Here is a 12,924-nt window from a genome sequence, read left to right as displayed (position 1 = left end):
GATCAGGAGTTCAAGGTCATTCAGCTGCTTAGTGAGTTTGAGGCCAGACCAGGCTATATGACTACATGAGACCCTGTTTCAAAAAGGAGGAGGAGGGGGGATGAGGAGAAGGAGAAGGGGAGAAGGAGGAAGTCAAATAAATCCTCTTTTCACCGTTTATAAACGAAAAGAAATGCCTGGGGAAGCCTGGGGAAGATTCTGGGTGGAGGAAGCCTTGGGGGAGTCTGGGTGGAGGAAGCCTTGGGGGAGTCTGGGTGGAGGAAGCCTTGGGGGAGTCTGGGTGGAGGAAACCTTGGGGGACTCTGGGTGGAGGAAGCCTTGGGGGAGTCTGGGTGGAGGAAGCCTTGGGGGACTCTGGGCAGAGGTGTAGCTGGTTCTTTAAGCACTCACAGCATGTGGCTTACAGCAGTCTTTGTTTCTTGTGTCTGATACCCCCTGGGCCCTTGCTTCCTCCATCCCTGACAGGATAGGGTCTTCTCTGCTCACTCTGGTGACAGGCAAGCCTCTCAGTCAGCCGTCTCTGCCACCTCCATCGAGAGAGATGAGAGACTAAAGCATGCAACCCTAGGCCCAGGTCAGCATGTCAGTCTTAACATGGATGTAGGACTGCTGCCCACCTCTGCTCAGAGTTCATGGCTGGCAGGCTCTGGCCTGTGGAGAGGGGACTGCTGTCATGCTGAGGTTGTCTGTGTTCTTGTTCTCTTCCTCGCCTTGAGTCTCTGCTTAGACCTGTAGTGATACAGAGAGATATATCATATAGATGATCCAAATATAGATAGATATGGATAGACAGAGATAGATAGATAGATGTGGTAGGATATTTCAATATTATTAATTCTTTATTGTAATTATTTAAATATGTTGGGTATAAAATAATTAAAGAACAAAAGATTCATCTTTTTTTTGAGGCAAGGTCTCTGAGCCTGAACTCTTCTTCCTCTGTTCCCTCTCAAATTCATAACCTCTTTTCTTTAATTGTTATTGTTATACACACACCTGTGTGTGTATTTGTGTGTGTGTGTATTTGTATGTGTATGTGTGTATTTGTGTGTGTGTGTGTGCACCCTGATGAGTCTATTGTGCATTATTAATCAGAAGCCATTTCTCCAACCCCTATTAATGAGTTTTAAACCAAAAATTTGAAAGCATTTCCATGGATGGGGTACAGCTCAGTGACAGGGGGGTTTCTAAGCATACCAAGGGTTCTAGCTTTCCCTCTCAATACCAAAAGAATGAAAGACAGAGGAAGGAAGGGAGGGAGGGAAGGAAGGAAGGAAGGAAGGAAGCAAGGAAGGAAGGAAGGAAGGAAGGAAGGAAGGAGGAAGGGGGAGACAGAGAGAGACAATAAGGGATTTCCAGGCTCATCTTTTCACTAGTCTGCTTTTTTCTCTTGAAGAACTATTTAGGATTAATTCTAAAGGACTTTATACTTCCATGTCCCTAAGGCAAGTGACAACTTGTCTGAGGTATTAGAAATTTTGAGACAGACTCCAGAGCTCTCCCTGGGAATCAGGATCTCAAATCTGAGAGGTGTTGACAAAGCCTCATAGGAAACTCGGCCTGGGGTTAATGGAAGTGGGTATTTAAAAACCAAGCCTGGTCCATGCAGCCTGCACCTCCTGACTATGAGCCAAACAAGCACTGAGCTCCGAAAACTCCCTGAATGACCAATTAAATTTATTTTTAATGAGCAAACAAAACACACGGAGAATGAAAGCTAATTTAAATATTAGCTAGGTTTAAAAAAAAGACAGCAGTAAAAAGCAGCTAGTGGGATTTCAATGCAAAGTCTCACTTATGTAAAGGCAAGTTCAAATTTCATGACAATCGATACATGTATTTTATTTTACACTTGGCTGTATGAAGAGCTCAATGTGAATTGAACATGTCAGCTCCAGCTGCCATAACAAAATGTACCCAGACTAATCAGGCAGCGTTTCGCTCTCACTGTTTCTTAACTGCTTGGCACGCTGTCAGAGACAGTATTTAAAGGCACACAAATCAGATCTCCCACCCCCAGCAAGTTCTACTTATTTGCACACTGGAATGTGGATGCATCTCATACAGCAGACATTTATTTCTTACCATTCTAGAGGTCAGACATCCAAGATCAAAGTTCATCAGGGTCAGCCTTGGTGCTGGCTCTCTTCATAGGAAGTATATAGGCACCTTGTTGCCCCTGGGAGAAGAGACGGGTCAGAAAAATACTCCGTATCTCTTATTTTTAAGGATACGAATCCTATGAGATTAGGGTTCCTTCCTTGTGACCTCATCTAACTTTGTCACTTCCATAAAGTCCCTTTCCACAGTCACATTGGAGTTAGGACTTCAATATATGTGTTTTGACGGATCCGTCACTCAGTCTTTAACATGACAGCCATACTGAGGCACCAGGACCAACAGAGCTTTCTGGGAAAAGAGAAATGAGGAAAAGCCTTGTTCTTCCCATCATCAGAGATGTAGTCACCTTCAGTCAGGAACCTACCTGTCAGACAAGTCGCCAGACAGAGGCCCCAGAGTTAGCTGCAGTCCACCAACACGTGTGGGTGCTCCATAGCCAGCCCTCCCATTGTGCCTTCCAAATGCTGAGTTCCCGCTCAACGTCAGGGCATCTTCAGGCAACTATGATGGGTGAAGGAGGGACCGGCAGGCAGAAGCAGAAGTAACTTTTGGAGGAAAGTGGGGAGGGCTGGTTGCCAAGGTAAGAAAGCTTGGGTGAGAGGAAAGGATTGCTTCCCTTGGAAAAGGAAGTGGAGAATGTGTAACAGACACCCACATCTCAAGGAAAAGAGCAAAATATCGATACTTCATGCAAGCTGCATGGATCCTAAAGGCAAAAAGTCAATCTATGCAATGTGCTTAAAGTGATGGAATCATGTTGACCTGTCAGGGGAAGGAACAGGTATCGGGGCAGACATACGGCTGTAACGACGTAAGATAGCAAGAGGGACAGAACCTGCCATCATTTCAAACAATAAACAACTTAAAAACACCTGCGAAGGTGGTACACACTTGGAATCCCAGAGCTGGTGAAGACAGGCTGTTCACTGGGTCTTACGGGCCAGCCAGCCTGGCCTGACCAATGAGCACCAGGTCAAGTGAGCACCAGGTCAAGTGAGAGGTCATGTCTCAAAAACCAAGGTAGAAAGGCTAGAGAGATGCCTAGGGGTTAGGAGCACCTGCTGCCCTTGCAGAGGACCTGGGGTTCATTTTCCAGAACTCACAACTGTCTTTAGCTCCAGTTACAGGGACCTAAAACCCTCTTCTGACCTGAAGCACCAGGCACACGTGTGGTACACAGACATACATGCAGACCAAACACCAAAACATGTAAAATAAAAATTAATGATGAAAAGGTTTTTTAAGGGGGCTGAGGATTTAGCTCAGTGGTAGAGTGCTTGCCTAGCAAGCGCAAGGCCCTGAGTTTGGTCCTCAGCTCCAATAAATAAATAAATAAATAAATAGAAAAAGAAAAGGTTTTTTAAAATAAATAACACCCAAGGCTAGTCACTGGTTTCCACATAGGTGCGTACACATACCTATACATCCATACACAGAAAACTTAAAAGCAGAGGTAGGGCCAAGATAGTTCAGCAGGTAGAGGCATTCATCCCAAAGCCTGATGACCTGAGATTGCTCACCAGAAAAATCACACAGTGGGGAGGAGAGAATGGACTCACACACACAGATAAATAATAAATAGATGATAGATAGATAGATAGATAGATAGATAGATAAATGTAATAAGTTTTGCAAAAACAAAAGTAAATGTAAGACTAAATGCCATGCAAATACCAAAAATATAAAATACACATTTATGCAGATTATTAGTGGTAGAAGAAAAGTGTGTTATGAAAATGGGCAAAAGTTTGTTGAATAGATCAAGAATTAAGGCAATTATGGATAAAAATGGAGAAGGACTACAGGCACAGGAGACTTTAAAGCCACTGGGAAGCCTTTGTTATTTCTGACATGAATTTAAAAAAAAAAAAATCCCTGCCCTCCCCCTTGCACACATCCGCAGTAATTCGGCTGATAAAAATTAATTTCCATTATGCAATTTGCTGCCAATAAGGCTGATCTGCAGCTTATCTTTCCTCCTGGATCGCTTTAAAGCTTAATCCAACAGCCTTCACAGCCTTGGCCCCCCCTCTTCTGCAAAAGTCCAAAGAAAATACTGTTTCTCAGAAATTCCCTCCAGGGACTTTTCCACGGTGTAAAATCAAGAAGTCCCAAGTTCTCCGGAAAGGCCGAACGAGGCAGCGCTGTGTGGCACCCGGTAGAGTAGTGGTACCAGACTGTCCTCTTGAGCTCTCGTGAGGGGCACATGTAGCCCACTGAGCATGTCGGAAGAGGCTGGGTTCCATCAAGAGTCACAGCTGGGATGCTGCTGTCCGGTTGCCTAGTGACAAAATGAAAAGCAAGCACCCTTTCTCCCCCGTTTATTTATCCAGGATGTCCGGTCCTTGTGTTTGAAAATGACGGGAAAGTAATGATCTTAAACAGAAATCCATCTCCCTTTTCACAGGACCGTTTTTCTGAGGAGGGACTCGGGAGGGAGAGGGGGACCCAGGTACAACCTGCCACAGCTGCGGGTGGCTACGAATAGCTTCCTACCCGGGCTGTCAAATAAATTTAAACAAACTCCAACTATGTCCCAGCTTTTTTATGTAAGAGTGAGCTGCTTCCTATAAATATAGAAAGCTTTTACTGGCAAAAGCAATACTTTCTTCGTGTCCTTGGTGTATCTTTCCTGCCGCAGAGCCCTTGACCTGGGTGTCCTTAGGGCCTGTCTCGCCCTCAGGACATTAAGTGGGCCTGTTTGCTGCTGGGAGCAAAGATAAGGACAGAAAGAATATTGAACTTTGGGGCTGGAGACCAGATTATCTTCTCGTTTCCCATTTTGCTTTTAAAAAGACATTATTTTATTTCACAGGGGCCTAAGCCAAGCTCAGATGGCTCTTTGTTAGGATTTTCTTGGTCCAAATGTCACATGTTTGCTAAGAAAATCTAATGGAAAACTGAGCGTGGCTCACAGTTGGCCCAAGGCAGTGACTTCTGCCTTAATTCCCTAAAACATTTCATTATACCAATGTCAGCTAGATTTGGGGCCATTCTTAAGACACTTAAGCCATCTATCACATCTTGTTTCATCAAAATATCCTTAAGAGGCAGAGGTCAGCCACATATTATGATCATGGGGGGGGCCAAACTGCTTATTTCCCCTGTTTCAAAATTTAAAAAAAATTAATCAGGGCTAGAGAGTTGGCCCAGCACTTGGTGCTCTTGGAGAGAACCAGAGTTCAGCTCCCAGCACCCACATTGGGCAGCTCACAAACTCCAGTAACTCCAGCGTGAGGAGGTCCAATGCCCTCTTCTGGTCTCCACAAGCACTTGCACTCACACGCACACCCACACACAGACACACTGACGGACAGACAGACAGACAGACACACACACACACACACACACACACACACACACACACACACACACTTATAGAAATAAAACGAATCTTTTTTTAAGAACCAATGTGTTTTTCCACCTGTATACTCGCTGGTTGTTGAGTCCACAGAGAAAGGACTCTTACTGCAAACGCGGTGCCTTTTCCATGTGCTGAAAACAGGAGGCTGAGAGAAGGTGAGGACAGAGGATGTGCGGTCTGCAGATAACCTGGGAAGACAGCATCTTCCGTTATCTGGCATTTTCTCAGCTGCTTCTTAGTACCAGGGATGGTGCTAGACTCTGTGGGTAATGGGAACGAACACAAGTGGGTGCCTGTTCCCCCGGAACTTACAGTCCACAGACTGGGAAAACAGACAGCAGGTGAAAACTACTGTAAAATGTCGTGTGGAGCATAGCAGAGAGAATGCCTGATCCCAGAGTGGGAAGGATAATGACCGTGACGCCTCTGCTGCTGGCTGCATTCATGACCTGGGAGAAGTGACAGAGCTACTCTGGGCCCCAGTTTCCTCAAACAACAAGTAGGGCAGCAATATAGCTTCTATTCTTCTTTGAAATTTTATTTCACTTATTACTATTGTATGTGTGTGCACCATGTGTATACATGAGTGCATGTGTGCGTGCTAACGCACAGGGGTGTAGGTCTGAGGACAACTTTGGGAATCAGTTCTCTCCTTCTACTGTTGTTTCCAGGGACCAAGCTCAAGTCATCAGGCTCACATGGGAAGTCTTTTACATGCTGAGCCATCTCACAAGTTCTTGTTTGAACGTGTTTTGAAAATTAGGGTGAAGTTGCAGCATACCACTTAAATGCAAGGATGGAGGTCTGAAGCTCTGCTGTCCAGCGTGTGGGCTGTAGTTAACATGCTGTCCAGCTTGTGAGCTGCAGGGTTGAAAGGTGCAGGGCAGATTTTAAATGTTTTCATTCTCTCCCTAGAAAAGTGAGGGGATGGATGTTCATTACCTTGATTAATCATTCCACATAAATCAACATATCCTGCTGTATATAATAAACATATACAGTTAGGATAATCAAACCAAATCCCACAGACCTGTCTGAGCCAGCTAGCACTCAGCATGACTCTCAGAGGACATTGGTCAGAATGAATGGCATAGCCAATCAGATGACCTTGAACAGGGGCGTGGTCAAGGAAGAGAGGACCGGAGTATAATTTAAAGACTAGGAGAATGGTTGAGTCACCTCCTAGAAGGTGAATTATTATTATGAAACTGAGAGGGGTAAGTGGTCCATTCAATGAGCAGATTTGTCCGGGAAGAAAGGAAGGGTGTGCTTGTACCAGAGTACAGAGTCTTGAATGTTAGTAGGAGTATGAGGACATCAGGACTCTCTGGGTCCTGGAGGTCATCTTAACTAACCTTCCATTTCACAGACAGAAGTGCTATAGTTTGGTTCTGAAATATCCCCTCCGAAGGCCCATGTGACAGAGGCTTGAGAGGTAACGGCACCTTTAAGAGGTGGATCCTCGTGCAAGGAAATTAGTTATTGGGGAGCTTGGCAGACCCTAGCCTCCACCCCTTCTCTTTTTTGCTTCCCTGTTGCACTGAGGTGCAACACTGAGATTCATCACCAGCTTCCTGCCTGGATGTTCTGATTCATCTCAGGCCCAAAAGGCATGAAGCCAACTGACCACAGGATGAAACTTCTGAAACCATGTGCCAACATAAAACTTTCCTATTTTTAAAATTGAGTATCTCAGGTATTTTGTTACAGTAATGGAAAAATGGCTAAATAGGAAATAAAGATTCAGAAAACTTACCCAAGGCTACTAGAGCCCTAAGCAGACAAATAGATTAATCACTCATTCCATGATGCAAATGTAGTCACTTTCTTACATTGATAGCCTTGGGTTACTTCCACTGTATAGCACTTTTATAAAACACTTTGGGTACTCAGGATCTCAGTAAGAGTCCTCCGTGGCCACCAGATGGTGATGCTGAGAGCAGCATCAGGACCATACTGAGGCCTCATCAGTGGACTTGCAGTGGTTGCATAAGCCTTCTACTTGGCACTTGTTTTTAAGACAGGATCTCAAGTATCTCAGTCTGACATCAAACTCACTCTATAGCCAAGGATAGCCTTTGGCTCCTGATCCTCCTGCCTCTACCTCACAGGTATTGGGACTGCAGGTGTATGTCACCATGCCTGACTGCACTTGGAGCTTTAAGAAAGATTTCTTGTTTAATTAGTTCATTGATCAATCAATAAGAAAAGAATCTTCAGTTTTCTGCAGCATACCTTTGCAATTTGGGGAGAGCCAAGGCTCTGAAGGTTTTCAAGTTATGAGATAGCATCATCAAAAGAGGTTTTTTGGCCAGGCAGTGGTGGCACATGCCTTTAATCCCAGCACTTAGATGTAGAGCCAGGTGGATCTCTGTGACGCTAGCTTGGTCTAGAGAGCGAGATCCAGGACAGGCACCAAAACTACACAGAGAAACCTTGTCTTGAAAAACAAAACCAAGAGAGGGAGGAGGGAGGGGGGAGGGAGGGAGGGAGAGAGAAAGAAAGGAAGAAAGGAAGAAGGAAAGAAAAGAAAAGAGAAGAAAAGAAAGAAATGGGGCTGAAACCCCTGGGGGAGACACTTGGAAAAATCCCTACATTTTGCCGCCTTTTCTATCTTAAAAGGCCATAGTCTCCTAAAACACCCGAACTGTGGCTTTATGGGCAGACATCTTGCTGGTGCAGAAATAAGAAGTACCTGCATGAGACACCAGGGAACCTGTTACTTTCTGTGTCGATGTTTAGACTCTCCTGCTCCATAACCCCGGACAGGTTAAAGTGTAAAATGCTTCTGGGTTGCTCTGCAGTCTTTCTGACATCCATTGTGACTGTTAGGTGAAGAGAGGGTGGTGGGGAGGGGAAGGCACATGACACTGGCTGAAATCCTGGAGAGGTGAGCGTGGCGTTAAGTGGTATCGCCAGCAGGTCTGCGGAGTGGGTGATGACTATACCCGGGGCCTTGCCGAGACCTCAGTTGACTGTTAAGGACTAGCTGACATCACACACAAGCCCCACAATGCTGTGGATATCACTCTATGTAAATAAAACACTGATGGCCAGTGACCAGGCAGGAAGTATAGGCGGGACAAAGAGAGAGGAGAATTGGGGAAACAGGAAGAAGGGGGAGAGAGACTGCAGCCACCGCCAGGAGAAGAGCATGTAGAGACGCCGGTAAGCCACCAGCCACGTGGCAAGCTATAGATTTATAAAAATGGGTTAATTTAAGATAAAAGAACAATTAGCAAGAAGCCTGCCACGGCCATACAGTTTATAAGTGATATAAGCATCTGAGTGATTATTTTATAAGTGGATTGTGGGACTGCGGGGCTTGGGGAATCTGGAGAGAAGCCCTCCAGCAACACCACAATGCTGGACTCCTAAGACAGGGCATCTTCATAAGAAATGTCACACTTGGGTGGGCAGTTAAGTCAGACAAGTTAATCACTCATTCTTCCCTGCCGAGGGTTCTTTTCCCCACTTTGGGTTTTTTTCAAACAGTACCATACCTCACTGTAAAGCCCAGGCTAACATCATTCAGACTGGACCAGACTGGCCTCAAATTCATGATCCTTCTTCCATGGCCTCTTGAGTGATGGGTTTCCAGACACACACTACTGTGCCTGGCTTATTCTGTTGGGAATTACAGACCAAAAGTTACAGTGAACAAATATGGGGGGGTTGCAATATGTGGGTATGTGTTTATGCACACATACATATTTGCTTAGCCATATGCATAGGCATGCATGTGTGTGTGTGTGTGCGTGCTTAGGTCCACATACATGTGATTGTATGCATGTTTGCATGCTCTCTATGTAAAGGTATATATGTATATATACATGTGTATGTATATGTGTGTATGTGTATATTACTGTTTTATTTAATCCTAAGGATGTGCCTGTGAGACAGATACTTGGGAATATGTTCTAGTTTATTTTCTGTTGCTCTGATAAACACTATGACCAAAAGCAACTTGAAGAGGAAAAAGTTAATTTCAGCTTAAAGGTTACAGTCCGTTACAGAGAGAAACTGGGGCAGGGACTCACACAAGAACTGAAGCAGAAGTCATGGAGGAACGCTGCTTACTGGGTTGCTCCCTGACTCATGCTTAACTACCTTTCTTCTATGGCCTAGGACCGTTTGCCCGGGGATGGCACCACCCACATCAGCCGTTAGTCTCTCACAGACACAGACATAGGCCAGTGTGACCGAGGCAATGCTCCCTTAGGATCTCTCTTCCCGGGTGACTCTAGGTTGTGTCCAGTTGACAATTAAAAGCGACCAGCACAGCATACATCAAAGGTTATGACCCTAACTCAGAGTCCATGCCTCGTCAGAGACCACATAAGTAACGCAAAGCAAAGCTGCCATCATGTCAGGCTTGTATAAGTCACAGTACACCCTGCCTGAGGCAAAGAGGAAGGAGGTCTAAGCCCAGACTATGGAGGGAGTATGTCAGGTTAGTGTGAGCCTATTCCATCTCCACAGCGGTCAGTGAAAAAAGTCAGTTGCTCACACCGGGGTGAGGGTACCCACACCTGACCTAGTGCCTCACCACAGAAGTGAACTACTCCTCTGCTCCCTTGCAGCTTTTTGTGAGAGAACCTGAAAAGAGGCTGGGGGTGCGAGGAGACATCCGCCAGCATCCTTTGTTCCGAGAGATCAACTGGGAAGAACTTGAGAGGAAAGAGATTGACCCGCCCTTCAGGCCAAAAGTGGTAAGGACTCCCCAGCTGGACAGTCTGGCTGCAACACTTCTTCTGTCACAGGCTGTCACCCTAATCGAGTAACAGCAATTCCTGAAACCTGGCCCGACCCCACCCTCGGGAGGAACGTGTTTCTTTAATCCACAGCATTTGGCTAGAGGAGAGGTCAGAGGGGGTGTTCCTGTTGCTTGCCGGGTTTAAACTGTCATCAAAATTCACCTATGGGAAGAAGAAATTGCAGAACATTCCCACATTGGACCAACATCCAAGAGGGACTTTCAGGAGATGGGGTTTTGCATGCAGCACTTATATTCTTAATGGTCACAGTGTGGGTGACAGAAACCTGTGCAATGTCATTCTTTCATGTGCAATCAATTATTCTAATAAAAGACATGAGGAGTCAGGATTTGGACCCACTGGGTTGTGCACACACTATAGCCTACATAAGCAAAGTTAAGATAATGAACTTGGTGGCTAATTTTCTTCCCCTTTTTTTTCTCTCCTCCTTAAACTGTGACCAAGAAATCACCACACGACTGTAGCAATTTCGACAAGGAATTCCTAAGTGAGAAACCCCGGTTGTCATTCGCCGACAGAGCACTCATCAACAGCATGGACCAGAACATGTTCAGAAACTTTTCCTTCATTAATCCAGGGATGGAGACTTTCATTTGCTCCTGAACCTCACCCCTCCCCAGACCGGAAGGGATTTGCCTTCTCTCTGGGAACTGGTTTGAGTATCGCTTCTGGGGGTCTCTTTTTCAAGTCGGAAAAGAAAAGAAACACTCAACAGCAAAGGTGGGGAGACCTTTGACCTCCTCACATGACCTGTTACCTGTAGCAGAAACCAAGTCTACTTCACTAATGACATCACCCCGTTATATCACCCGGCATCTTTCACAGCAGCCCTTGAAGTTAGATCATTATTAACTCTAGTCATTTACTTGAAAGATGGTTCCTGATACTGTGAAAGATTCGAACCGTAATTCTGCTCTTGCCCTAGACAGCAGTGGCTGGTTGGTGGTGAGCCAAGGTGCAGATGGAACACATTTCTCAAGACTGGAGCAGCAGATTGCCTCGTATAGAAATGGATCTCACTCAACCACGGAGAAGGAGCCACTGATCCACATTGTTCTGTGCATGTCTGTGGCAATGTAAATGATAGAAGGGAAGGAAAGGGGAAGCCCTGAGTGGGTTGTGATGGGATTCTCTCCAATAAACATAGTTTGGAACTTGAGATTTACAAATCTGTTCATTCTGGCTAGCCCTGACATTCACTAAACAGAGGAAAGTAAGTGGCAACGAGCCGGGCTCATGTCGCCAACAGGGAAGGGTGTGTGGCCTGTGTGCGGCATCATGTTCACACAGACGTCAACATGACCGACAAGCACGGGAGAGTTTGCCGCTGCCCATCAAGCGTTGCCTTCCCCCGTCCTCAGTTGATCTCTTTCTCAGCATAGCCATTCATTACCATCTCCCCATCAGACAAGAAATGAAGTGCATGATCTTCCTGAGATAAAGAAAACCGATCCCTTCCCATGCTGTTCCTGGTGATTTGATGACAAATAAGTCCCTCTTTAGGTGTCCTGCAAGACAAATGACCCATGCATGCTAGTTGCAGCAGCCAGTCCTGTTGGATTAGAGTACTAACTGTACACTTAAAATATTTGTGCTGTTTGTATATTTTGATGAGATGTGACAGTAACAAAAAGGTGGATATGTAAAATGGAATAAAAGAAGAAAGAAAGATACCTCTTAATAGTTTGATTCTCTACTATTTCCCTCAAAGACATACTTCCATCATGGTGACCATCACAATGTAGCCAGCGCTGGATTTGCTTTAAAACTGAGGAATTGAGAAAAAGAGATGGTCAGAAGCATGAGCATTCAGGTAAATAAACCATCATTGCTACTGTGTCGCCCTTTCTCCTCCCCGGAAAGAGTACTTGGTGGAGGGATCTACACAGGCTGCCTTCACACCGTGCCTGGCCTCCCTTCCTCCAGTGGCAATGTCGTCTGTCCCTGGTGGAATGTTCTTCCTCAGTCATCTTTCTGCAGCATTTTACACAGGAGCAATGCTCCTGTCCAGCCTGCCTTCCAGAATTTTCTGATGACATTTTCCTGCATCCTCTCTTGCTTGCCCCTCCGTTGACTTCTTGTCCTTCCTCACACTCTACCTCCCTCAGAAAGCCCCTCCCCGCGCTCGCCTTTACCACCCCTGGTATTCTCCTCTTACTCCTGGCATGTAAGCGCCACTCCATGCAGTCAGTCACAAATCGACATCTCCAGCTGGAGCCCCTCTGCCAGCGGACTGCATTAACCCAACTTGCCCAGAGTGCATTCATTCCATTGTTAGGATCTAGTACTGTCTTGTATTTCCTGTTTCTACCAATGGCCCCACTATAGCCTCCATTACCTGGGCCCAGAACCAGAATTATCATTAACAATCCCTTCTCTCCTTCTAACTTCTTTGATTTAGATTTTGATACCAAATCCTATGATTATGATCCTTTGCATAGCGTGATGGTTAGCACTGTCGACTTGATGGGTTTAGAATCACACAGGGAACAAACCTCCACGCACCTCTGAGAGATGCTGTAGTTCAGATTAGCCTGTGAGACATTTTCTTGATTTGGTTAATTGAGGTGGGAAGACACACAGCATTTGCTAGGTTGGGGTCTTGGACTCTATAAAAAGGAAGGAGATCAGAAACAAGCATCTTCTCTCTTTTCCCAAAGA

At 45.5% G+C, this 12,924-nt stretch overlaps 1 protein-coding gene across 5 annotated transcripts in view; it reads left to right on the top strand.

The window, feature by feature from the left end:
- Positions 1 to 11,934, top strand: part of Prkcq (protein kinase C theta) — a 136,027-nt gene extending 124,093 nt beyond the window's left edge. For all 5 annotated transcript variants that reach the window (XM_028891421.2, XM_028891430.2, XM_037205970.1 and 2 more), the window contains 2 exons: positions 10,069 to 10,197; positions 10,708 to 11,934. In XM_028891421.2, coding sequence (XP_028747254.1) covers positions 10,069 to 10,197; positions 10,708 to 10,866 — 288 coding nt within the window. In that variant the 3' untranslated portion in view covers positions 10,867 to 11,934. The remainder of the gene's footprint in view (positions 1 to 10,068; positions 10,198 to 10,707) is intronic.
- The last annotated feature ends 990 nt before the right edge of the window (positions 11,935 to 12,924 follow it).

Source organism: Peromyscus leucopus, chromosome 5, assembly GCF_004664715.2.
Source record: "Peromyscus leucopus breed LL Stock chromosome 5, UCI_PerLeu_2.1, whole genome shotgun sequence".
NCBI classification, from domain to species: domain Eukaryota; kingdom Metazoa; phylum Chordata; class Mammalia; order Rodentia; family Cricetidae; genus Peromyscus; species Peromyscus leucopus.
This window is presented reverse-complemented; position numbering and strand designations above follow the sequence as displayed.